The sequence below is a fragment of the Ambystoma mexicanum genome, chromosome 10 (assembly GCF_040938575.1).
Source record: "Ambystoma mexicanum isolate Mex_15411 chromosome 10, UKY_AmexF1_1, whole genome shotgun sequence".
Classification (NCBI taxonomy): domain Eukaryota; kingdom Metazoa; phylum Chordata; class Amphibia; order Caudata; family Ambystomatidae; genus Ambystoma; species Ambystoma mexicanum.
The window spans coordinates 963,291,595-963,319,463 of record NC_090932.1 but is presented as its reverse complement, the minus strand read 5'-3'; the positions used below and the strand labels follow the sequence as shown (position 1 = coordinate 963,319,463).

Below are 27,869 nucleotides of genomic sequence, written 5' to 3'. Positions count from 1 at the left end.
TGGTTTGAGTAAACCCAAACATCTGAAAAAGCGTCAACACAAATAACATAAACAATTCTGATGCAATATAAAATGTGCAGGCAAGAGAGCAACACTTTCCATACAGTAACGGAACTACTTACAAAGTCGAAACTGATCAAAACTTAGCCCATCGAAATTAATTATTTCTGGGCGCAGGGGAGAGTTAGAATGGTATAACGCAAGGCGGATCTACCAATATGCTGCTCTGGCTAGATAGAATGTTTTTGCGTGTTTGTTTAGCTGAAGAAGGAAAAATAATCTGAACGGATTTGCACTGTTCCAAAAATTCATGCAGGAGTCCCACGGCCATCCTTCAATATTGGTTTCAGAATATCCAAATTCTAAGCAGTGAAATGCAAAGTGGTCTCATGTGGCCCACCTCTGCCATTGTGGTGTCCTTGCTGCGTGTGTGTCGGTATGAAAAAGAGGAGGTTTGGGGGGTTGTTGTTAGTGGGCCAGTGGGGCTGGCAGGTGCAAAAACGTATATTTGACGTACCCAAATACTCAGTGGTAATTTTGAACTTGTGACTATGCTTTTTAAACCTTTGCAAGAGCCGGTCCTAATTAACAGTTTAGTTGTAGTAAATATTTGTGGCGGATTCATTTCAAAATATTTATCTAAAAAAATGAAGCACACAAGTTTATTTAATCCCACTAGTGTGTCCCACTTGTGTCCAAGTGCATTTCCTTTACTGAATTTAGTTGTATACATTTTTTTTCTCATAGCTGTCGGCGTCTAATGTGGAAGGAAAAAGCAGCCCGAGTGAAATTTTGGTCTGCACGACGAGTCCTGATAGGCCGGGACCACCATCTACGCCAATTGTTAATGGGCCAATCACAGCTCAATCCTTTAGTGTGAAGTGGGGTAAGCAATTGAAATGTACCTTACTGTTAAATAACTTTTTTGTGTCTCTCTGTAGCATTGATAGGCCCACCCGATTTCCTCCTTCCCATCTCACCTACACAAACTATTCCTGGCCCTTCACACTGCTTCCCTCTCTCTTAAAAACACTCTATATCCTCCTCTCTTTTGCCGCAGACAATTTTTCCCCTCCTTCATTCTTCCTGCCTCCGATCCCCCATGTTGCCATCACTTACCCACTTTCGCCACACCTCGCCACCAAACGTATACCGATACTCTGCTGTGCCAACCCATTCAGTTGACCACTTTGCGCCTCCAACTATCAAACAGCTTGCACCTGTCACCTCAACCCCCTCACCAGCCTATTCGACCTCTGTCTCCCGGGGCACCTTCCCAGCCAGCTACCAAAGAGCCAGTCTTTACCCCCTACTTCTGAGGCCCCTAATCTTTCATTCGATAGACCCGTCTCTTTTACCCCCTACTTCTGAGGCCCCTAATCTTTCATTCGATAGACCCGTCTCTTTTACCCCCTACTCCTGAGGCTCCTAATCCTTCATTCGATAGACCCGTCTCTTTTACCACAGCATTCCACCATCTTTAAGGGAGTTGTCTTTTATCTCACAGTCAACTGCTGCGGGGTAGACTCACTGGCCACACCGTCCAAATCTACTTCCTGGTCTTAACATCCCACCGAGTCTGGTCTGACCCATGTCTCCAAATTCCTAACCACTGCAGATCACTCTCACCTCTCCTGCATCCACACGCTATTGGACCTTTCTGTAGCTATCAACACTGGATCACCTCCCCACACCGTCAAAAGCTTATGTTTTTTGTCTTCAAACATACTGCACTTGACTGGATCTCCTCCTACCTCTCCTTCTCCACCTAGCCAACTCCTGCAAATCTTTGACCCTCTCCCCCACGCTACTCCTAGTGGGGGTTTGACTAGGATCAATGCTAGTCCCACTCCACGTTACCCTGGAGACCTCCTCCCTGCGCAATCTCATCTCTTGCTTTGGTTTCCATGACCACCTCTTTGCTGACACTAATCACATCTTCCCATTCCTTTCTTTCATCCCTGCTATGCCAAATAGCATAACTAACTGCCGTCCACCACACACAGGCACTGTTTGCTCCCCTTTAATCCCTCTAAAACCAAAGATACTTTCCTCTTGACCTCCAACATCAATCCCACTCTCCCCTCGCCTATCTATTTTCACTCGGCTCTCCTCACATCCACACCATGGCTCGCAACATGGCGGTTCTCTTTGACAGAGACCTGAAACTGTCAGTTCATCACGGACACTGCCACTTCAGCAAGACCTAACCTCCATAACATCAGAACAATATGCTGGCCCTTCCACATGCCATGACAACGCTTGTATCTACTCTAGAGCGCAGGAAACTATACTATTGCCTACTTCTTCGTCTTTCCATCTACTCTTTTACTCCCCTTCTCTGCGCTTGCGCGATCTGAATGACACGAGGCCTAGTAAGATTGTTGTTTTGTACTCCCTCTGTTTCCCCCTCCTTGTCTTGTCACGCCTAGAAACACTTGTGTACAGACGTGTTATAAATGCCATATGATATCGTATCATATCATACTCAACTTTGCCACATGAACATTTTTCCGCCTGCACAGAACCTTCCCATCTCCATCCACGGACATCATACGGGATGGCTGTCCATACAAAATTGCTATTTAAATTCCTGCTGCTCGTCTTGCAATCCATCCATGGTCTTGTGCCCCAATATCTATCCAGCTGCCAATCTATAACCTCCAATCCGTAATCTATACTCCACACCCTCTGCAACCTATATGTACCCCCACCCCTATCCTGTGCATCCTCCCGCTTTTTGTTACTAGCACCACCTCACTGGACTCCAGCCCCAATCAAAGCCAAAAACTAAACTCGAACATCTCCTGCTACTGTCTGAAGCAGCCTCTGCCCCCCACTCCCTCCATACGTTCACACCGCGTGGGCCCCTCCAACCCCCGTATTGAACCTGCCTCTCGCCAGCCCACCCATGTTTAAATCAGAACTATGCTGTTACCGACCTCGATACTTTCATGTTAATTTATGGAATGTGCTTCTCTTCTTGCCCCTGCCATTCCTAATAACACCCCCTCATCTCTTTCTAATGAATGTATTAGTCGAAAGCCGCCAGTTCCAGGGAATGCCTCTGCCCTGTGTTACTGGTAAATATGTATGTCATTTCTTGTTGAAATGGCACCCCACCCCTTTAATAAATACATGTGAAAAACACCAATAAAATCCACGCATGATATGATATGTAATGGCCTAAATGATGCATGATATATATATAATTGGCTATTTATAACGGACTTATTACCGAAGAGGTTTCTAAGCGCGGACCCGGGATTCGAGCCTGTGTTGCTCTGCGTCTTTTTGCTTCGTCATCAGAGGGAGCTTTATTTCTTTGCAGCTCCTGTGAAACCGGCGGAGTATCCACATCCTGCAAATATGGCCCCAGATGCAGATTTCTCCTATTTTTATATGGTTTTACACAATGAGAATCATACATCGCTCAGCGAGATACGTTTAGCCAGTTATATAAACTTTGCACGATCCGAACACCCCCCAGCCTTGTGGGGCCTGGCTAGCAGGACCATGCTCGGCCTTTCCAATTCCGTTCTTAATACCCATGTGACCCAATCGGTGCCTGCAACGCGTCACTGCATCATAATTCTTGACCGAGTGGCAGCCTTGTAACTGGTGCCCACATGGCATGTATTCTTCTAATTCACAAGCGTCGCCTTCATGTGTGACGTGTCACTTGGCGTCCCTGTGTCCGATGCCCGACGGCATAGCCGCAAATGCTGCGATCTGTTCAGATGTGTGCTAACAAATCAGGGCACCTCACATTCTACCCGTGTCATATTAGTGGAAAGAGACGATTCCATCGAAAACATTATGTCGAATTGCCGATTACTGCGCAAATCGTCATGACGAAATGCTCGCAATCCGGTCTGCTCGTGGTTTGACAGTGGTTGTTTTAGCCTCTATTGTAATACCGTACAATGGGAGCGGGGGTGTCCCACGCCCCCTTTGTACATTATAATGTGATATGGGACTGCAGGGGTGTCCCCCGCTTCCCATGGAAGAATGAGAAAAATGAAATTAATATGCGAGTTTGGGAAAAGGCCTCTTACGAAACTGTCAAATTGCACACGATGTGCAATGCTGCCATCGTGTGGAATTTGACAGTATTGCAGGGTGACATCTAGAAAATTGCATAAGTGTACCCTAAATATTATTTGAAATCTGCTGTCGGAACGTGTATGCGCAACCCGTGACGAGCATTTCGGAAGCACAGTAAAATCACGCAACGAAGCCTGGCGTGCAGTATTCAATCCAAACCATGGGCCAGATTACAGAAACTTTGCATCGGTGGAAGTGCAAAATTGCACGGTATTAGCACTTGGGCAAAGTTAACCCTATTTTTAAAAAAACACTGGGAAATATTAGAAAACCACTGCATCATGACAAGTGCAGTTTAGCATGGTATAACCACCAGGGCAAAAATTGCTCTAGTCCAACAAATATCACTTTTTGGATGCATTTTTTGATACCATTCTGTATTGGCACTAGGGCAACCTTTGCCCTGGTGCAAAAATGCAGTGATGATGTATCTTTTTTGCACTAGGGCAATGTTTGCCCTGGTGCTTGTAGTAAGCCAAACTACACTTGTCATGGTGCAGTGATTTTCTTTATATGTTAGTGTTTTTAGAAATAGGGCAAACTTTGCCCTAGTACTAATACCATGCAACTTTGCACTTGCTCCGGTGCAAAGATTCTGTAATCTGGCCCCATATTGGTAATCACGGCACCTCACATTCTGCCCATATCATATTAGTAATCATGTCTGAGGATTGCCTGTGCTCAGTACAGTGCATCTGCACGCCCAGTGCTCATGAGAGAACATAACACATTGTTAGCACCGACAGTCAAATTAATGCCATGGCTCCCAAAGAATTGGATAGTGTCACTAGTTAAAAGAAAGCAGTTCTTTATTTACGGAAAATATATTTCCTCTTGGGACACATGGAATCTGGCATTATGAGATGTAAGCCTCCCACCCAACCCCCAGTTCCTTTGATGCAGTCATGGGGTTTGGTCAGAAATTTAGGTGCAGTGGGGAGAAATCCCAAAATGCTTGCACGCTGAACTGACCAGTTCAAAAAGCATTTTCCAAAGAGCGCATCAAGACTCAGTTTGGATTCTAGAAATGCAGTAGTTCTGTGAGTTTTACAATTACAAAGGAAGTGTGAACCCTTCCCAAAAGGACTTAGCTTACCCAGTCATGACTAGCCCCCAAGGGACAAGATAAGTGGCACACTTGCCTAATTTACAGTACTCCCAAGTGAGAAAATAAGGGAGTCATGGATACCACATGCATGTGCCTGACCCTATGTGCCACCTGCACTGTTGAGGTGATGGGTTCAGACTAGTGGCATGAGCAGCACCTTCCACAAGGAGGACCTCTGCTATGGGGCTGCCTAATGGGACGACAGCCTTTATGATAAAAAAAAGCCTTTTTATTTGCCACAATGTCTTTCTAAAAGAAATGCTTGGATGGCCAGTCCTACTTCCCAAAATGGGGAAGTAAAACCCTCTGAGCTTACATTTCTGTGTGCAGCCCTGACTATATCTTTATTGTTATGATGAGCCCCTGCATCAAACCTGATCAAGCAATAGCCCCTGCAATCAGACCTGATCAAGCAATAGCCCCTGCAATCAGACCTGATCAAGCAATAGCCCCTGTATCAAACCTAATCAAGCAATAGCCCCTGCAATCAGACCTGATCAAGCAATAGCCCCTGCAATCAGACCTGATCAAGCAATAGCCCCTGTATCAAACCTAATCAAGCAATAGCCCCTGCAATCAACCCTGATCAAGCAATAGCCCCTGCAATCAGACCTGATCAAGCAATAGCCCCTGTATCAAACCTAATCAAGCAATAGCCCCTGCAATCAAACCTGATCAAGCAATAGCCCCTGCATCAAACCTGTTAAAGCAATAGCCCCTGCAATCCAACATGATCAAGCAAGAGCCCCTGTGTCAAACCTGATCAAGCAATAGCCCCTGCAATCCAACCTGATCAAGCAATAGACCCTGCAATCCAACCTGATCAAGCAATAGCCCCTGCATCAAACCTGATCAAGCAATAGCCCCTGCAATCCAACCTGATGAAGCAATAGCCCTTGCATCAAACCTGATCAAGCAATAGACACTGCATCAAACCTGATCAAGCAATAGACCCTGCATCAAACCTGATCAAGCAATATCTTTGGCTACAATGATCTTATACCCAGAAGAACCATTCTGAGGGAATTTCCCATCAAAAGTAATTTGACAAAGGAAAGACTGGCATATTCAATCTTCAACTTTGACCTTCATTTGAGGTGCCTTCCGGCTTGACTGCATTTTTTAAATAAGAAATTCAAATTTCATAGCATCCACCAGTCCTAGCCACCCAGCTTACAATGCATGACGCATATAATCCTCTGTGCTTATGTCAAGGCAGCCTAGCAAATTGAACTGCCAAAGAAATATGTTTGACCACAAGAGTGAACTGACCTGTATTTTGTTGGTTCCCACTTCCTCATCTGAAAGAACAAAACTTGCGGGCAGTATCCAGGGACCGAGCACGATCCAGGCCACAGATGCAGGAAGGCTCTGCGATGTGTCTGAACAGTCACTTATACTAAAGTTTCTAACCCTAGCTTACAACCAGGAAGAGAATAATTCAAGCTACTCGCATCTGGGAAACCCAAAGGCAACAACCTTTAAATATGAGAAAGTCCTTCAGAGCCAATCATGGGATAAGATTAGTAAAGGGCAGAGCAGCACCAATCGGGGCATTAGAGGATAATCAGACTAATCAGGTGAACTATCTAAGTCCACAGTGCACTGCAGATCCTCTAGCTCGTAAAACATACTGGCTGGCAGGCAATGTCGAGAAGCGAGCTAGGCGCTATATTCCTGGGATTGTACATTTTAGGCAAGAAGTAAACTGAGTGCTATAACCCTGAGGCCCTGTTGATCGATAAGCATCCTGAGGGAAAGCAGTATCAACACAATAAGACTAACCCTACCACTTTAGGACAGTCCCTATCCTGGTGCTCTTGGGTGAGTACAGTAGTGGATCACCGATAGAGCCAACAGGCATTGATCTAAGCCCCTTCCTGTTGGTGAATTGAAGCCCAGGGGCAGGCCAGGTGATAGACCCCAGAGACTGGCCAATAGACAAGATAATCTAATAGGCTTTTATTCATGTCTGATTGGGAACCCCAACACTTTACATCTGACCCCTTCCTAACACTGTTTGCTTGGCCTATTATCAGAAAAAAGAGTGTTGCTTTGCTTTAAGCTAAAAGCGGTTGAACCAAAACTCATCCTGATCTTGCTAATAAAGGTTATGAAATGAACTGGTGTGTCATGTTTTTATTGGATCCATCAAAATACCTCCTGCATGCTCAACTGGGTGCGTAGTGTGACGAATCCTAGGGTATCGTCACTGCTTCCTTGGGGGGAGCCCCTTTCCATAAGGCCAGGGTGGTGAGGCCACTACTCCATAGCCGCTCTGGCAGTGATCCTCATCGGGTGGGTCTCATGGGGAGGGATACCCTTCATGGGACCGTTGATGTTGGCCCTGGCAAAATGTGGTATCCCCACTAATCACCGGACCCTAGACCCCCTTTCTACGACCTTAACAACAGGCCCTTCCCTCATAGGATCATAAGTTATTGCCACGCTACCATTCCCCTTATAAGTACGGGGACGGGGAAGATTAGGAGTCACTCAGGTGAAGATCCCTTTCCTATCACTGTGACGATGAGGCACTCCCATTAACCCACAAGGGAGCTGGAAGATCTGTACTGCGATGAGGGAGATGCACAGAAGTATGAGGATCACCTTGGAGAACCACAAGGAACAGTCTAGTGGTTGCTAGTTTCTGATTGGTCTATCTAGAGTAGAAACAGAGGAGGGAAACCAGGAAGTATTGTCAGTTACTCACTGGAAGAGTTGGAGCCAGGAGGACATGCTGCTACTGATGATGCTGGAGAGGAGTCTCTGAACAAAAAAGAAGGTGCACCTTGAAGGACCTTGCTTACTTGGGAGCTCCAGGAAAGACTGCACCATCACCCAGCTAAGAAAGAAAGCTTGGGCCCCGAATCTGCTGCTGTTGTGCAGACCCAGGAAGGGTCAGTCCTTCCAGCAAGAACCTGGAGAAAAGAAGCTGTCCTGTTGGAGAAGAGGTACAGGAACAGTATTACCAGTTGCCTCCAACGAAGCTCCAGGAAACACTGAACAGCCACGACGCAAGGATCAGTCTGCTGAGCCAGAGGTCACAGCAACAAGAAGAGAAGCAGGGCGAAGTGCCTCCAACAAGGGTATGGGACTCACCAGTACCCAGGGGAAGATTGGGAGCAAGTGAAGCAGGGCGGAGTGCCACCAACAAGGGTCTGGAACACACCTTTACCCAGGGGAAGCCTGGGAGCAAGAGAAGCCATGCGCAGTACCGCCAACAAGGGTCTGGGACCCACCATTTCCCTGGGGAAGCCTGCGACTAAGGAAATCAGGGCAGAAGGCTGCCACCTACCCTGGGAAAACTGGGACAGATGAAACCAAGGGCCTCTGACCCACAACTATCCTAGGAAGGCCTGGGCAACCAGAATTGAACTAACTGAGTAAGAGAAAACCTGATCAAGCGCCCGAACTGTGCAGAGATAGAAAGTGTGAGACTGATGCAGATGAACTCACTAGTGGCAGGGAAACCCCAGAGTGTGTGAACAAACCGAAAGCAAGAGTTGTGGAAATGAAGTCTGGCAGGCGAGTTAGCCAGACTTGATACACTGTTGGAAAAGTCAAAGGTGATGTCTGGCAAGTTGGTGAACCAGATCTGACAAGAGACTGGGAAGGATCAATTTTTGTGCTATGGACTGGGGAAAGAGGAATTCCCCAGAGGCTTTTGAGGAACTTTAGTTTGTGAAAGAAAGGAACAGGAACCCAGGAAGAGGTTCCCCCAGGAGAGCGGTGTTGTGTCCAGTGTTTCTAAAGTCCAATTAAGGGCTTCACAAAATTGTCCACTGAGACAGCACAAGACTCCACTCCTAGTATAAGGCTGTACCACCTAAGTATTTGGTAACGTCGATAGAGCAGCCAGGCGTATCTTAGGAGGGAGAGAGTGCTGTAGCAAAGTACAAAGAACATGTAGCATACACATGGTTCAAGAGAAACACACCCAGAAGTATTATAAAAAATAAAAGTTTATTATAAATACAAGTAGGCCAAGGTAAATCGTGGGGGTGGGGGCACTCTGCATAGAATCATAAACACAGTATAACAAAACAACACAATTCTTAAGGTACACAGACCAAAACAGAGACCTTATTCAGAATAACTAACAGCAATTCTAGGTAAATCAGACCCAAGTATGCACATTTAGAAAATAACACACCTATTTAGGGGGAGTAAAACCTCGAGTTGCCTTTAGATTACTTTCAGTAATTCATAGGTAGTAGACCCTGTCAGTTATGCAGTGGCAGTCAGTTATATAAATCACATTGTAAACCAACTCTGTTATCAGGATACACTTAACTTCTGACCAAAATAGTTAGGTGAAGCCAACAGCATTAATTTTGGGAAGTGTGGGAACCAATTCACAGGTGAGTAAAATAACCTTATGTATACTTTTAAGAATGGCAAACACATTCAAAGTAAAGTAAGAACTTTTGTAACTGCTCATATTTCAGAGGGACAGTTACCAAACCAACACTTTTACAATTAAGTAACTTTTCAACACTTGTTACATTTCAAGGCAAAAAGCCCAAACTTTATAGGTCCTTGCCTATTCTTGAAGCACGAGTGTTCTCAGTGGCGGGGGAGGGGGGGTGGGGGGGGCTAATGCTCTAGTGGGCAGATGCAGGAAAAGTCAGAATTCCTTTGGAATGCTCTTAAAACAAGTATTTCACTTCAGAGTTGCAGAAAAGGTGCAGGGACTTCAGAGAAGACAGAGGGATTCCAGCATTAGGCCTGGGCGAACTGCATGAGGGAAGTGCCAATCACACACATCACTCCCAAAGCTTCACAGGAATCACACAAGGGTTAAGGTAAGTAATACCCCAGCCAACATAGTACCTCAGCAATGAAGAGAAATTTGCAGCTTGACGTCTTCAGGATCTGCAGCCCAAAATCCGGTCCTTGAATTCCTTGTCATTGTGACTGAAGATAGGACATTGGAAAGGAAATTTACAGCAGGTATGAATGGGGAAGGCTCCAGGCAAGAGTTTCTTAGAGGCTTGTTGCAGCTCTGTGGTTTTGGTGCCCTTTTCCAGCTGTCATGAGAAGACTGAATTCCGCTGTTAGGATTCCTGTCGCTAATCTGGTCCAGAACTCTAGTGAGGAGACTTCAATAATTCATATCAAGTCTCTGGAGGTCCAACAGGATGCCACCAAAGTTTCAGCAAGATTCGGAAGACTGTGCACGGCGCAATGGCTCGAGGTCCCAGGGTATTGGTGTATTGCAACCCAGCAAGGTCGCAGCACGTCGTGGGATGGCTCAAAATGCAGGTCTTCTTGAGTCTAGTGGATCTCACCAGGCTCTGGGTCGGGACAGCGTTTTTAGCACTCCCAAGTCAATTGAAAGGAAGGGTAAGAGCAGGCTCTGGTTACACAGCAGACTCTCTGGTCACTGGAAATAATCTGAGCCAGCTCCTCTTCAGATTTGGTTCCAGTGGTCGACTACCTCTTTAGCTTCCAGGATCATAACCTTATACAGGATCCCAGCCAATCAACAGGCGTGCAACATTCAAACCTGAGGGGGGTGGCAGTCCTTTCAGGACAGCCAACCTCTCAGTTGGAACTGGTTCCAGGTAGGCAGGCTGGAAGACCTAGGGCTGCATAGATTTGGATTCCTCCTTTGCTTCTTGCCTTCTGAGACACTCTGGAGCCTGGGCAGGCTTACCCAAGGTCTCCTGACGAAGACAAAACCCACACAAAGGATTTTCCTGCCTCGTTGAGTAGGGGAAGGACCAAGAAAGGACAAATGACCAAAAGATGGTGAAAAAAGAAGACCAGGGCCATTTTGGGAAAATGGGCACCCAAGGGGGCCTTACCACAGCTGTGGAAACTACCTGCGAGTAAGGTGAACTGACAGTTTCACTGCCACCAGCCATTTACGTTAAGCTTGTCACTGTGACAGAAATGTTACAGCTGTAGGGAGAAAGCGGACACACTGAATCCCCCCAGCACTTCAAATAAGGTGGGGTGTTCAGGATTCACCAAATAATATGTAGAAAATAAGCATATCCATTCTACACTTAACGCAGGCCCCAGGGCATTGCCTGAAACAGTAATCCTCTCTGCCCCCAGCAAGAGGCTTATTGCTATTAGTACACCGGCCCGTAAGACTGGGGTACTAACAAGGTCTTTTTAAAGTTGCAAGGCACCTGTGGTGTCTAGCAACTGAAAAAAAGGCCACCCTGGAACGGGGAGAAGGCACTATAGGTAGGCCCTTCTCCCTTTCAATGGTGGCCATTGAAAAAGTAAGAAAAAAGTAAACAAAAAATATGGCCTTCATGGAACAGGGAGAAGGGACTACATGTATTCCCTTCTCCCTTTCCATGGCGGCTCGGACGCTGTGCTGCGACTGGCCCGACAAAGGCTTTGTCAGGTTCGTAACAACTCAGCGAGTGCCAATTAACTTGCTAGTTACAAGCTCATTGTCCCTCACCGGGTACTAATTGTATATTAGGCAGAGTGGTTACTCCATATTATACCGCTGGGATGTGAGTTCCAGATCAAGGACCATGTGCTGATGGTTTGATGCCCTTTCAAATAAATGGTTGTTCCTGAATCTCTACATCACAAATTTGCATTTTTTGCAAATGTTTTTTCCTCTTCTTTTTATGGGGCTGTGGCACTCCCCCAGAATTCCAAATGAATGCTAGTTTACAACCGCTACAATGTACATTAAGCTACACAAACCCCTGCTCCCTTTCAGTGCATTAGCCTTATTTTTTCAGTTATGATCACACATTGGATTCTTGTTATTAGGGATATTTTGCTAATTTTCGTTAGGTTAATTTTTGTGAAACACACAACCCTTCTTTTGTCACCCCTTCCTCTAAATGAGCAGCAAGGTTTTGGTGGAATCAGTACATTTCTGTCAGAAGAAGCATGGGCTGCACAGAGGCACGACTGCGAGGTGGAGACAGGATACCGTGCCGCTTTCCATTTACCGTAGAGGTATAGAAGAATGCCACGAGAAGACAGCGAGACCTGCAGTGGGGAACTGGGACACCGGGGTGCTTCAGCAGTGCTTCCAAAGAGGGATAAAGGAAACTAGAACAAATGAGAGGGAATATGAAACTTAATATTATCAGAAAAAGACTAATAGAATGAATGTGAGAAATATACCAGTTTGCAGATGTATAAAGTCCTGGCAAGAGAGTATACCAGGCGCAGTTGAGTTTACAAGTATGTAGAGCAAGGCAAGTTGAGTTTGTACATATATTAAGTGAAGCACATGAGTAAGTCCTGGCAGGAAAGTACACCACAAAATATATAATAGGAAACTGGTCTTGTCTTTGTATCAACTTCTCTTCTTGGAACTGGTCCCTCAAATACAACAAAAAGGGTATGTACCCATATCTTATACAGGAGAGTATACCAGGCAAGGTCAAGTTGGCAAGAGTGTAAAGCGACTTACACGAGGAAGTATTGGTGGGAAAAGACACCAGGCAAAGCAAAGACACTGAGGAAATATTGCATTAAAGAGGAGAAGAAACCTGGCAGGGGGGTACAACAGGAATCCTATGAGATTGAGACTAACAGCCAAGTTGTTCAATATATAAGTTGTTATTTTTTTGATTATCAGAGAATTCCAAGGAAGTCTCATACCCTTAGGAGTTTAAAGTATCGTGGAGATAAAACCTTGGTGATGAAGCAATGCCCCAGAACTGTGAACTGTATCCATTGGGAGCTTTTGTGTTGGAGTTCCATATTTCCGTTTCCTTTCTGAACATTTGTCCACTATCAAGGTCAAAGACATTACCCTTTTCACTGTAGAATTAGTTTTAGAGTGTGAGGGCCAGAAAAGTATTTCGAACAGGGAACGTTTTTCTTTTGGACATCTTGACATAAGACCTACCCTTTGTTTTGGTTGAGGTAGGGAAACACCTCCTAGTATAAGGACAGTGAGGACTTTTCCAACCCATTTGATTTTTAATACAAGTTTAACGCCAAAACTATGAGCTCTCTGTGTCCATGTCTCATTCCTGGCTCCTCACAGCATATTGCACAACACCTCTGCCATAAGAATGCAGCTACTGCCCCACAGTAAAAATTCGGTCTCGCTGCACACATAATGACTCTCCTGATCTTGCATACTCTCTAGACTACCTCTCTGCACCCATCCACATGCCAGCTCGACATGGGTAGCTAGCAGGGACTTGGCCACCCCTACCTACCTTGACTTCTGTCCCCAGAGAGCGTTTAACCTACAGCGCGTTGGGACCATACCAATGGTGAAAGGCACTATACAAATTGCAATTACATTATATTCGTATGGTTCTGACCTAGCCTCTCTGAAACGCAAATGCAGTGTTGCTGAACGGAAGTGGCAGGCTTCCAGCACATCCACTGAAAAACTGGCCTGTCGCCTGCTCCAAAGCAATACCGTCTATCCATCCGCTGCAAGAAGAGGGCCCATATCCAAGCTTGCATCTCTGGGACCACCAACAATATGGCTGAACTGTTCAAAACCTGTAAGGAACACACCAATCCTACTGCAATTTCCACTTCTCCTCTTCCATCACAGGCCCTCTCTACTGCACTGGCCCCCCATTTCACAACCAAAGTCCAGGAAATCCTTTCCTCACTCTCCTTTACCCCCTCCCTACACCCACCTGCTCTCAGGCCTGCCTTGGCCCCCCTCTCACACTCCCCATACTCTCCTCCTTCTCATCTGCTCTATGAAAGTCTCCTCCAAACGGGTGCTCCCCTGCTCCTCCGGAACTATCAAGGACAACATTTCCTCTCTTGCTCCTTCCTTGGCTGATTTCTGCAACCACTCATTTGCCACTGGCTCCTTTCCACTATCCCTCAAGAACTCCCATGTACACCCTCTCCTAAAAAAGATGTCCTCTCCAGCCTGGCTAACTACCACCCTATCTCCACTACCCCCTTCCTGGACAAACGCTTGGAGAAGTTTGTCATCTCCCAACTGAATCTGTGGGCTGTCCCTCCTGAACACCTGTGAAAACCTGCTCTCAAACCTTGATTCCAACTCTCCCTTTGCTCTCATCCTCCTTGATTTGTCCTCTGCCTTTTAGATGGTCAATCATGCCACCCTCATAAAGCGGCTCTGTGACTCCCTTGGTATCACTGACCTGGCACTGGATTGGTTGACCTCCTTCCTATCTAATCGACCTTCCCAGGTGCAACTGGGCCCTTCCCTCCCCTCCACCTCACTCTCTTCATGTGATGTCCCCAGGAATCTATCCTATCGCTATGGCTCTTCAAGATCTACCTTGCCCCTCTTGCCCACTTGATGATATCCTTCTCTCCTCATTTTCATTGTTAGTGACGCACAGCTCTTCTTCAAGCTTCCCTCCACTACCTCCTCTTCTCCCTCTCTCATTCCTGACTGTCTCCAGCTATCCGGGCATGGTGCACGACTAATGATCTCTGTCTTAATGCCTGTAAGACCGAGATCCTTCTCATTGGGACCCCTGTTCCCTGCTTCCCTCGCACTGTCTGGCCGTCCTCCTTGGGTCCCCTCCCACACCATCTTGTGAGGCTAAAAGCATTGGTGTCATCTTTGACTCTTCTCTCTCCTTCTCCCCTCACATCACCGACCTTGCGAAGAAGGACCACTATCCGCTTCACCTCCCCAGAGGCATTCTCATATCTCCAGAGCTCTGGTTCTCTCTACGCTGGACTACTGCAACAGCCTCTTCCTCAATCTGCCTCTTTCCTCTCTTCACCCCCTTCAACTAATCCAGAATAGGACTTTGCGATTTATCCTTGGCCTCAAGCCCAAGGACCGCATCTCTCCAGCCCTAACATCTCTCCACTGGCTGCCGGTGGCTGCAAGGATAAAATTCAATACCCTCTGCATCATCCACAAGGCTTTCTGGGGCCGCTGCACCCCACTACAGCCAACTCTCTCTCTCCCTAAATACCTCCCTGCTAGAGCCCTTTGGTCCACTAGCTTCAACTCTCTGCTAATCAGACGTTTTTCCAAGCAGAGAGTGGGGGCTAGATCTCTCTATTCGGCAGGTGCCTCACTCTAGAATGGCTTCCTTGCCCCTCTCAGACTTAAGCCGGCCTCCTTAAGTTCCGGAAGCTTCTCAGGACCCTGCTCTTCTCTACTTCCTTCCCTCTCACCCTCCCTTGCCAATGGCCCCATCTGCCGCTGCGACTGGTGGCCGGGTGAGTCTTAAAGGGCACCGGGCCTTACTTGACCAGTCTATACCAGCACCCCCCCAGACCAGCACTGCCCTTTGGGGCCCCCTTCCCTGACTAGCCTGGTGGGTTGGGCCCCCCCCCTGAGTCTGGTCCAGCCTCCGTCATCGCACTAAAACAGTGGTCCGCGCCGGCATCCCCTGGCACTTGCCACCTGGGCTCCCCCAGCACTTGCCTAGCCCTGTGCCCCTTCCCCCCCTGGCATTTTTATGTCCCCTCCCCTGACCTTCACTTACCACGTATACCCTCTTCATCACTCCCCTGCACTTCTTGTTACTGCACTTGCACGATCCGATTGTCACAAGGCCTAGTAGGACCGCTATTGTTTATCTCCCCGTTCCCCACCCACTTTTTAGTCTTGTGGCACCTTGAAACACCATTTTGCTTTATTGTGCACCTTATAAATATTCAGTAAATAAATAAAATGCATCCCAGGGATTTTAGAAATAGTGTAAACTTTGCCCTTGTGCTAACACCGTGCAATTTGCGCCACAGTAATTGCGCTGAAAATACACCATATAGTCCTATGGGCTCTGAATAAAATGGGGATGTACAGCAGGATCGAGTTGTGGTAATGCTACTTGCTTTGGGCATTATCGCGGCAGATTTACCACCAGGATACCACCCAACTTGTGATGACCCCGATGTCTCAGATCACACTATTGTGACTGAACACCTGCTGCAGCTCATTCAGGTCTGCCCAGGCCCCCCAACGCCACAAATGCGGGTCTCCAAACTGACAACAATAGGGCCAACTCACGCTGTACAAATAGTGATTGTACTTTAGTCTCCTGGAAAAAGAACAAAGCTGGTCCACAGTGCAACCAAGATTAAGAGTACATCATACAAATACTCTAATCAGAGGGGAAGGGGGGACTACATTTAATGACCTACCTTTCCAAGAAACAAAGGTAGGACAGTGTGTTCCAGAGCAGGCCCAAACATCTTATTGACTGTAGATAGCCTCGTGCAGGTTTAGCCTTACTCCAGCCTTGGGCTCTCTCCATGTTGTGATGGTCTGTGCTTAGGTGTACCGAACATAGGCTGGGTCCAAAAACAGCGGTTTAAAAGGACGTGATTAAATAAAACATACTTCCTTAGCACGCAGACAGGCAGGCTGAGCATTTAACATAGTTAGGATAGCCCACCGATTTTCCATCTAGTGGAGTATATCGAAAATCTTTTCCAAAAGGTCTACATAATAACAGGAGCTATTGTGAAATATCTCTTTAATACATACGAACGGATCTGGCAGTTTAAGACCTGTTTTGAAATAATAAAAAGCTAAATCAACTTGGCCTGAATACATCCTGCCTGCGCTAGCGAGACGTCATCGACGCAAGGACTTTTCAGATGCAGAACCGCCATGTTGCACGTCACTGCGCACTTACGTTTAAAGGGCGCATTTGTTCTTTTTCCAAGTACACCATCATCCACTTCCTCTTGTCTAATAGAGCTCGTGTCTGAAGTGGGGTTCTGGGAAATGATCTGGCCATCTCTGCTGTTTCCGAGTTAAGCCCATTTAGGGTTGATGTGTCTTCCGTTCAGTTTCTTTCACTGTACCAGTCTCTTCATTGTAGCTCTGCCCTTTGTTTTGCTGCTGCAGCAGCTAAGCCTTAATGTTGTTTTGTGTGCTTGCCTTTCAGATCCACCAGAGGACAATGGGGGCTCCGAAATCCTCAAGTACTTACTGGAGATTTCTGGAGGACATTCTGATGGTAAGTTATTCCCTTTAACATGCTGTATTTTTGGTATTATTTGATTTTGCAGTAGCAAGTTTTATTTCTTTTTTGTTTTGTTTTGATATACCCGTAGAGAGCAGCATATACCTTCATGGTGGTATCTTGGCGCTGCAACAATAAGGATGGGGGGGTATTCCCCACTTGGGAGAGCAGCATATACCTTCATGGTGGTTTTCTTGGCGCTGCAACAATAAGGATGGGGTGTATTCCCCACTTGGGTCGACTAACCAAGTGGGTGAAGCACATTTTGCTGCTTTATTTTAGAACCTTTTTTTACTGCAAAAAATATAGATGGTGGGTTGGGGTTTGGTATATAGAAAGGGGGTATAGAGGCTAGTTGAGGGCATGTGGGGGGGTTCTCCCCCTGCAATTGCAGTAAAGAATTGTTCCAAAATTGTGGCAAAATGTGATTCTGGCAGTTATTCGCATTCATAGATCCAGATACGGAGGGGAAGTAAAGTGCAGTGGAAAATTAAAACGTGAATTGACTGCTTTTACTCATTCTCGTCCTCCTTGACCTCTCCGCTGCATTCGACCCTGTCAACCACCTCATCCTTCTCTCCCTCCTTGCTGACAGGATGGGATTCGCTGGCACTGTCCTGAATTGGATTACCTCCTACCTCTCAGGCAGACACCACGCTGTACAGATGAACTTGTTGCGTTTTACTCGACTCTAGGTCTCCTGCAGAGTCCCTGATGGCTCCATTATCTCACCAATCCTGTTAAACCTTTACATGGAACCTCTGGGCACTCTCCTTAAAGATCCCAACATAGCCATCCACCAATTTGCACATGATACTCAGTTGTACATGAGCGTAACTAGCACGCAGGACATCATTCATCTCTGTGATTACCTAGACATCATTGAGTCCTGGAGGTCGACTGCCTACCTCAAACTAAACCCATCCAAGACTGAATTCTTCCTTGTTGGTCCGTTCGCTAAAAACAACCTGTCCAACAATGGCTGAATTGTTAGCAGCTATCAGGATTTGATTCACGACCCTCAGACTCTGCAAAATCCTTAGGCTTCACTATTGACGGCAATCTGTCCTTCCAGAAACACATAGCCAAGAATAGCCTGGCTCAGAATCACTACACTTCAAAAAATCAAACCCTTCATCCCGCTGCAGGACTTCCGGACCGTAGTGCAGGCCATTGTGGTCTCGCACATCGATGGGGAAATGCTCTCCTGACAGCGCACCCAGTTGCTCACTTGGCTCCCCTCAAAGCAGTCCACCACACTGCAGCACATCTTATTACGAGAGCAGCACATTGGCGTACCTGGTGGCTAAGCTCCACATATCTGGTGGCACACGCTCCTCGCACAGCAAATCAACCAACCGGCTTGAATCACAACTCAGCCACAAAGAGAGGACCCACAAACAATCCTTATCTTGTCATGCTCCCACCCTCTGGAACTTGATCCCGGTGTCGGCTCGGAATACCCCCACAATTCTCCAATTTTGCAAATCTCTCAAAACATGTCTCTTTCAACAACACCTGACCAAGGACTAATTCCAGTGGATGCACATACCTACACACAGACTTCACAGTACTGCGCTACGGTTAAAAGATGGAAGCCAAAATGCTGGCTACGCACACTTTCCTATAGCACTCTGCTGCTCTCGGGCTATGTCCGCGCTTTAAACAATAAAATTAAAATTGTTTTAGGGTGGTCCAGTTGTCCTTTTCAGTTGGGGAGGGTACGTGAGGGTAGAGTGGCTTTTCGTTAAGTTCCGTATTGAAGATTTACGAATATTCAACTTTTTGCTACGTTCAATATTCACAATTGCAAGCATTCAGTTTCTCGTTAAGTTCGGCATTCAAAATTGCAAGTGTTCACCATTTCGTTACTTTTGGTATTCAAGATTGCAAGCTTCGGGCTCAACAGCCACTCCTGGAGTGCCCCGGGGCCTCAAGTGTCCCCTGACGCTTGCTGGACTGCAACTCTGCTTCGCCGGGTGCTTTCCTCTGTGCGTCTTGGCCTCCGTATTGGACTCCGCCTCCACTCTTCATAACGGTTGCTGTTCGCCTTCCTGACAAGGATAACCTCTGCATAGCACTTCTCAGGTTCTCCAGTCCTCCTGCACCTCCTGTAGCACTTGTACTCCTCAAACCACTCGCTTCCTCCTCTGTTCCATGATTGTTGATGGATTTCAGGTGAAACAAATCATTCCTAATTGCCTGACTTTGTGTAAACTCATTAGTGTGACATGCCTGATCTTTATGGCTATATGCATCTAAGCCTCTCTTCCCGTTACAGTACTATAGTGCTTTTTGCAATGGGAAATCTGCATTGCTTCTAGTTGCCTCTTTTTCTTCCCAGTATTCAAAAGGAAATGTACAGGGGAGGATGGAATAAGACTGACAATAGCCCATAAAGGCTAAGGAAGGGGAGAGTACATCAATATCAGGAAAGGGACGATACCATGTCTCACCATCAGGTACCCTCTCTCCAATCCCCAAGTACCCTCCACTCAGGTGATCCTCCCTCTCTTGTCCACCCGGATCGAGTCTAATCGGGATCCAAGAGCGATAGACCTTCCCTGGACACCTGAACAGAGGATCCCAGGGGAGCAGATGTAAGAGTACCCTCAAGTTTCTCACAGCAGGAGAAGCTCGAACTGCAGAGGTCACACAGCAGGAAACTCTGAGTTTGCAGGTTTCCCTGTGGGAGAGAGGAGCTCTCCGCACATTGTGTCTGTTGCTGGTGGCTGGTGAGCACCGAGAACTGAAGGTGGCAACGTGAGCCCTTGTTGGGAAATACACGAGGCACAGATCTGCAACCGGAGCTGTCATACGCTCCGAGTCTGACGAGGAAAGAAGATGTCATGGCAGCAGCGAGTAATGCAGACGCGCAGTGAGAGACTGGTAAATTGGCTTTGGACAGGTGACCGTGGGGCGCTCCGTCGTATTTCGCTAGCTGTAAACAGACTTTCTGAATACCCAATCAATGAGAGAAAGCAATTTTGGCTTTGCACACATGCTGAGAGAAAACAAAACAAGAAAGTTTACAATGATCACTATTCAAGTAAAGAAATTATAATCTTTAAAGAAGCCTGTAATTACCATTGCCCAAGGAAGGAGGGGGCAGTGTTAAGCCCACAAGGTGACCACCATTGGCAAAGTAAAGAGGATGCAATATTGGAACAAAACTGTAACCAGTATTGCCCAAGCAAAGAGGGGTCAATAAGTGATGCAAATAACAACCAGCATTGCCTAAATCAAGGAAAGGGTATTAGGAGGAAAAGGGGAATCAAAGAAACTTGAAACAACAGTTATATGATGTGGTAGTAGAAACCCAGAATTGGCGGGAATGTTACCCTCCTTGGGGAGAGGGTCAAGGGGGAGAGGAACAAACCCTGCATTGCATGTGTCCAATCAATCATTGGAATAAACAGCGTCAATGGGTGTTGAATCCTTATGGAGGAAGTTGTGAATTTTTCTGTTATTGAAAGTCAACGATGTTACTGATGTTTGAAGTGAATCACATGCAGATTACTTGTAGTATTAGGAGATTCATACTGGCAGACGAGTATACTAGCAAATGGATTGTTACTGGCAGTCCTGGCAGGTTAGTGAACCAGGAAGAAGACATTGAAGTACTGCATTATGGTGAACGTTTGTGGTGGAAAGAAAGTGGCAATGCCCCTAATGTGTTTGAACTGTGGTAAAACCATCCTGACGACAACATTGTTTTGCATAATGAAGATTTGTATAGCAGTTGTCTTTCTCAAGAGAAGAGGCATCCTGGTGAAATATTAATTGGAAGAATGATGAACTTTGTTTGATTAGAATACAATCACAGCGCCAAGTGAACAAACCTTGTGTTGTAAACTAAACTTGGCTATCAGGAGAAACCTTTGTGTTTTACCTTTTAAAATAGACTTTGACTATTGGAGTGAACTTTATTCTTTGGAACTTTTAATTTGGAAATTCTACTTTGATCCAGTGGAAGGGGATCTGACTCTGGTTAAAAAAAATATGTGTTCTAATTATTATTCTGTTGAATTTGACAGCCATATGAATACCTGAGATGCTTTTGTTGTATGTATAAGTGTGAGGGACAGATATCCTTATATATAAGAGTGTTTTCCTTTAGTCTTAGTTTAATAGACAGGGATCCCCACGTTAGAGAATGCAAGGCATTTATCACCCCCTTTAAAGTTCATGGTATGGCTCCTTGTGAAAAACCTTTTATCACCTTGTCTACCTCGCCTTTCTGACCCCCATAGGTCTCTATGATAAGCCCTTCAACTGTGCCTCATTACGCTGGACCACACAATAGATCAATACACTCTACTAAAGCATGAAGCCTTTGCTCCTTTTGAAGGATGAATTATGACACCCCAGGCCTTCACCTTATCTTGCACCCGTCCCCAATGCACTCTAGATGGACGGGACTGCTTTGCAATGTTGAAAACCACTTCAGAATCCAGGCGTCCCTGTTATCCGCCGTGCATCTTATTTTTTTGGTTTGTCAGGTGCTGTGCAACATTGAGCAAGCACCCAGATGTTTAGGAGACCACTTATCTCCTGACATGTCTGTCAGATCCCTTTGTTGACACGAGAATTGGTTGTGCATTAGTGAAGTTAGCCAGGTTCAAACCCATTATTGAAGCTTTTTAAAATCATTAAAGTAGTACTTCAGCAATATAAATGTCTGCTGCCAGTATGTGCGTGGGAAGAGCTTTATGCAGCAGCGGCTCATCCAGTCAGCTTCTTTAACGTGCCTCTTGGGGCTTTTAAATGTAAGTATTGGGGCATGCACAGTTCTTTGTGGCATTGAAAACAATGTATACTTAATCCACTGAGTAAGATTATTTTTGTACGACACCTCTGTTTAGCTCAATTTATCTTTCCTCCTTTGTAGCTCTTTCTATCCACTGTGAGTGTTGAAAATCTCATGTCAGTGCTCAGGTTGAGTCTGGTGATTTAAAGTTGAGGGGTTATCTGAGGGGTGACCACTCTCCCTGTGTTTTTTTGGACTTATCTTGTATCCACCTTCCTAAGAGGCATAGAATATATACAATCTGTCTGCAGCGTTTCCCCCCATACCACATTGTGTGTATAAATGTTTGTCACACCATGCTATGGAGTAGCAAAAATGCAAAGAGAACATTGTGGGTTCTTTTTTTAGCTCTACCACAAGCACAAAGATACTTAATTTGGTTGATTATTTCTGAAGTGTGGCCCAATGTCTTACTAGATCAAGAAACTTAAAATCTTCCTCAGTAACTTGTGGTGTTTGCATGCACCAGCTATACACATGTGACCTGGATAAATCGTCTTGAGCCACAATGCAGCATGCCACCATCTGTGAGGATTAGTGTGAATTGGAGGACAGATTGATCAGACACTTTGCACTCCTTAGTTATTTCTTTATTTGATTTTGTATTTTATTGAATTTATGAAGCACTATGCGCCAAAGCCCCAGGCTGCTGGATTGTGTTTGGGTTATGGGACCCTGGAAGCCGTACGTCTTGGCTGGGCCCGTGGGGCCTCCACTCCTTCAGTTCCAGATCTGCAGATGTAACGGTCAGACCTTTGATCAATTGTGTGACTGCTGAACCTTTTGAGCAGCCTCGTCCCACACCTCTCTCCACAAAGCTCCTTCGTCCGAAGAGGGTGAAGACCTGGGGCATCGAAAAAAAGGAGGACCAAGAGAGACCCCTGCAGAGGAGAAACCACCCACAAAAAACGGATTGCTGCAGCAGACGCAATGCACGATAATGCACTTCACTGCATAAGTGCAATGAAAGGGAGCCCCCTTTAAAGTGAAGCATTCATGGTCACTGCTTAGGACATAGGACAATCCGGCCCACAGCACGCGCACTACCTACCTCATTCGGTGTGGCCTCCCAAGAAGCACAGTGCTGTCGGGGAAACTCCACACATCTTGCCCCAAGGTTGTTCACTAATCTACTGCCTGTGTATGACAGGTAAATGATGAGCCTTTGCTGGCAAATCGTACACATTGGTATAATGGAGAATGGACTGGGTCAGCCAGCGTAGCAGAGGCAAAGGGGATGCGTACTGCATCCAGGACATTCTTTGTGGACCCCTTTGAGATACTAGGCTGACTTCATATTATCCCGGGAGGATAGCTCAGTGGCAACATGCGCGCCTTGGAAGCAAGGCGACACGAAGCAACACAGGTTTGATCCCTGGGTCCGCGCTTACAAACCTCTGGGTGTTTAAGCACATTACAAATAACGCAACTAAGACAAAAAAGAAACAATTACGCAATTAAAAAAAAAAAACAATTCATGTAACAGCGCCTCGATGCCCGTGGGCTGTGTGAGCGCTTTAAAAATGCTAAAAATAAATAGAAAATAAATAAAATATTCACAGGCCTTCCCATCTCTGAAGCCAATATAGGGAATGGTGTATCCACCTTGAAAGATTGAGTCCAGAAATACGGCGTCCTCCAGAATGGGTAGTACTGAAGAACCACACATGGTTCTGTCGCCCAGGCAGCAGACGCCTGAAAACCTACAGGCTATGCAAGGGTTCTGCCTAGGTAGGCCGTGAGGAAAAATGGGTTGGGGCAAGCTCTACTTCTTGCTTGTGCTGGGTTTGGAGGCGTTGGAGCTTTTAGCTGGATATACTGCATTTGATCTGAAATCCGTAGGCTGGCCCGAACCCTTTTATTTATTGTAAGAGGTTGGCAGCAAAAATGATGCTCACAAGTCTCCCGCACCCATTGCACGCCTCTCAGACTATTAGGGCCTTGGGCAATCTTCTTTCACTTTTCAGAAACCTTTGTGGTTCTTGAGGCAAGTGATTATGACCACGGGTGATGCACCTTCATTATCACTAAGCAGTAAGGGAAGCCCAGGAGAGTCTCAGGCACTGCTTCATTGCTGATCTGAATGTTTTAGCCCATTTGGTGGGGTCGGGGGCTAGCTCAGGGGCAATGTGTTTGTCTTGGAAGCAAGATAATGCAGTGCAACACAGGTTTGAATACAGATCTCGTGCTTAGAAACCAATCTCTGGTATTAAGCACGTTATAAAAGAAAAATTATAATTTGTCCAAGAGGTTCTGGGTTTTGCTAATCCTCTGGATTACTTTCAAAGATATTCAAGGCTTGACTATCTGGTTTGGCAAACCTCAGATCTTTTGCCCTTAATGATTGCAAATAATAAAGACCCTCATTTTCGATGACCATGTAAATGGCCAGGAGGCAGCTAAACATACCGCGACATGGTCCCTGCATGTTTAACTGCCTCGTCATTTTGAAATAGTTTCCCCAGCCTTTGCCGGGAAACAAGATCTTCTCGACCAGCATCTGAATTTGGTGTGGGTGGGGAGGTTTGATTCTCTACGGATTCTGACTGCTTTTGTACACCAGAAAAAGCAGGTGGAGCCTCTAGTTATTGTGTTTAATGACAGCCACCATCTTGACACATAGTAACCATGACTATTGATCACTGTTTTACACGTGTGTGCAGGTCGTCAGATTCCATGCTGTTTCCTTCACCAAGCAGAAAATCATTAAAAATCAGCATAGTGGCCCCCGGATACCATCCTCTCCACCTGCTTCACTACCAGCTGCAAAATTAGTACCCATCCTCTCCACCTGCTTCACTACCAGCTGCAAAATTAGTACAAAGTGTTGGATGGCCTACCAGGTCACACTTCTGACAAGTAATGGGTGTGATCCCCAAATCGTGTGCACTGGAAGAAGGTGTTAGGGTTCATGTTGCATTCTAAAATGCTAGTGTCCTTTATATGCATTCATGTTGTTGGGTCCGGTCTGGTTCCTTTCTCCCACATTCTATTTAGAATCTTTCCCTCTGAGTGTTCTGACAGAATCTTGGCGTTTTAAATCAGATTGCAGTGTGATCTGGCATTTTAAATCAGATGGCAGTGTGCCTGGCTCGTGGGAGAGGAATTGCTGTACACATGCTGTGCTTTTCCGCTCCTTTTGACTGAATTAAGCAGTCTTCTGTATTTCTACTGATTCTGACTCTGCTTCTTGTAGCTAAATCACAACCCCGTGGCAATGAGGATGGGACTATTTGTAGTGTGTCATGTGGGACACCTGCTGACAAGATTGGTAAGGATAAGGTGGAGGAGGAAACTGAGCATGTTTTTACTCTGATAGAGTATGGTGAAAGGTTGTAAAGGAAGCAAGTGTCTGTGCGAGACTGTAGAGTTATTTTCCATATGGTTAAGAATGGTATCTTAAGACATAAAATTGTTCAAGATGAGTTGAGGATTCAAGATTGTTTTGTTGCGAGAGGCGCGCGATTCGTGCCCCATTTACGTTTGATATTGGGACCATTGACGCTTGCTGATGAAGGTCATATGGGGATACTAAAATGGAGGTGGTGCTTTGTGCAGATAACTGGCGGTCGGATATGGAGGTAGGCATTGAAGAGATGCTAAAGGTCTTTGAACAATACTGATAGTTTGGAAGGTGAGAAAGCAACCAATGGGTTTGTCCATGTATCTAAAGTGAACCAACGGAAGAACTGACTTTGGTTTTTACAGGACCAGTCTTGTTCCCTGGAGGAGGACCTCGGTTTGTCCTTTTTATGGTAGATTTGTAGTCCAAATTACCAGAAATAGATGTAATGTATGAAATCAAAATATAACAGTGATATGCAATATTTAGAAAGGTTGCATTGCAGAGAAGGGTTGCCTGCAAAACCTGTTATCATGGAGTGGAATCTCTTCGTCAGGAAATGGAAGACTTTCTCTCTTCAATAATACCCAGACTACCACGTCAGCTGTCTGTTCTTTGGTCCAGTCTCGCCATCGAGAGTTTCAGTTGAACGGTGAGGGAGATTGTTCAGAGTGGTTTTGAGATCTGATGGTAATTGCATTTCTGAATTGATGAGATGTTTAGTTAATTAATATAACCAGAGTGGCTGGGATGGCGCATAAGTTAAAATCCCGAGCAATGCAAGGGTTTTAACATTAGCCACGGGGCATTACCTGACCAGTAATTCCCGTCCTGTGAGGGTTATATTGATGTTAGGACCCCGGCATGTTGTACCTGGGTACTTATAGTCTTTTTCTCAAGTTGAGAAATGCCATGTTTGCCCTTTCTCAACTTCAGAAAAAACTACAAGTCAAAATGGCCGCCTGTCAAAGCCACTTCCCACAGTTCCTTCCCCAGGAGTCTCCTCACCTTGGTCTTCACTGTGACTGGCGACTTTCTGTCTTCTCCTCCGGTCTTTCGGGGTTCTCTCCTCTTCAGTATCCTTCTTAAGGAGTCCTTTCCCCTTCTTGCGTTCGAAGAGATAGGGACGGTCTCCTCCGTAGGCCACCTTGACCGTTATTGGAATAAACCGTCAGGTGAACCCTGGGGAGTCCGCCCCTCCCAAAACAGGGAAAAAGCCAGTAAGGCAGAAAAAACCCTGTGAGGCTGCAGGCGAGGATAGATTGGAGGAATTGCGGATCCAGAGGCTTTAAAAGTCTTGAGGCCAATGTCCAGTTGATACTCCAATGGATGACAGCTACCGGACTGTGATTCCTTGGCATGGATGAAGGAGCCCTGGGAGAGGCGATGGAGTGTGGAGCCACAAAGGAGAACTTCTATGCTTCCGAAGGATCAAACATAGGCACAGAAGACTGCAGACGGAGGTAAGTTGTTTCGGTAGACAGGTAAAGGTATGGGGAGAGAGAGAGAGAGAAAACTCATGAGCAATAGAGAACAGTAGTGAGTCCGTGAGAGTAAGAGAGAGTGAATGCGAGAGAGTATGAATGAGAGAGCGAGTGAATGCTAGAGAGTATGAATGAGAGAGCGAGTGAATGCAGGAGTGCGCGAATGAGAGAGAGAGTGAATGCAAGAGAGTATGAATGAGAGAGCGAGTGAATGTGAGAGTGCGCGAAAGAAAGAGGGGGTGAAAGAGAGGGATGGCAAGACCGAGGGAAGACGGAAAAGACCCCGAGCAACAGGGAACCGGAAAACCGGAACCTCGCCGACGGGGAAGACAGGTACCAGCCGAGCGAGGTAGAGGGTACTACGGGGGGGCGAAGCTAGGCTGGAACCGAGGACCAGATAAGGGGAAAAGAAAGGAAAGGCAAGAGAGAACGGCCGTCGCCTAACGAGAAGGCGAAGGGCCGCGGAGATTAACCGAGAAAACAAAAGAGGAGCTCGGTATGTCAGGAACGGTAGTAGGCACAAAATCGAAAGTCAGCATAGCGAGTTGCAACGCGACTCGCAGGGGGCGTGGCTTCCTTAAATGCAGCAGCAACAAAAAGACTGGACCGCTCACAGACAGACTGTTGGGACCTAATAGCGCCTCCATCTTGCCCATAACTTCCACGGTCTCAGCAGTGTGACACCGCCATGGATCGGGGAGAAGGAACTACCTGTAGTCCGGTCTTCCGTTCCATGGGGGCCATTGCCGTGACGGGGACGTTCCGTCGAAGGACAAGGCAGCGCCAGGTAAGAGGGGCAGGGGTGAGGGGTTTGAGATGTGGAAAAGGGGGGGTGGGCGGATGCAGGTGAGTGCACTTACCTAATTCCCAGCCAGGGAAGATGGTGGCCTCCAGCTCCAAGGAGGCAAAGCCCCCGTTCTGAGCCTCCTTTTGGCCAGGTGGCCACTACACCTCCTTGCTGGGTATTAATAGCTTATATGTTAGCTCCTTGTGTAGTCACTAGGAGTTGCTTCTTTTGAAGTATTTTTGGTGCGTAAAACGCACCCTTGTGTGCGTATTAAGTGCCCGCATGGCGCAGACACAGTGGCTTATGAGCCAGAAATTTGATGAAAAGCTCAAGATTCAC

General features: G+C 46.3%; 1 protein-coding gene across 3 annotated transcripts in view; it reads left to right on the top strand.

Annotated features, from left to right (window-relative positions):
- The window catches only part of FNDC3B (fibronectin type III domain containing 3B), a 796,261-nt gene that overhangs the window by 654,566 nt on the left and 113,826 nt on the right, over positions 1-27,869 (top strand). For all 3 annotated transcript variants that reach the window (XM_069618738.1, XM_069618739.1, XM_069618740.1), the window contains 2 exons: positions 748-886; positions 17,029-17,100. In XM_069618738.1, coding sequence (XP_069474839.1) covers positions 748-886; positions 17,029-17,100 — 211 coding nt within the window. The remainder of the gene's footprint in view (positions 1-747; positions 887-17,028; positions 17,101-27,869) is intronic.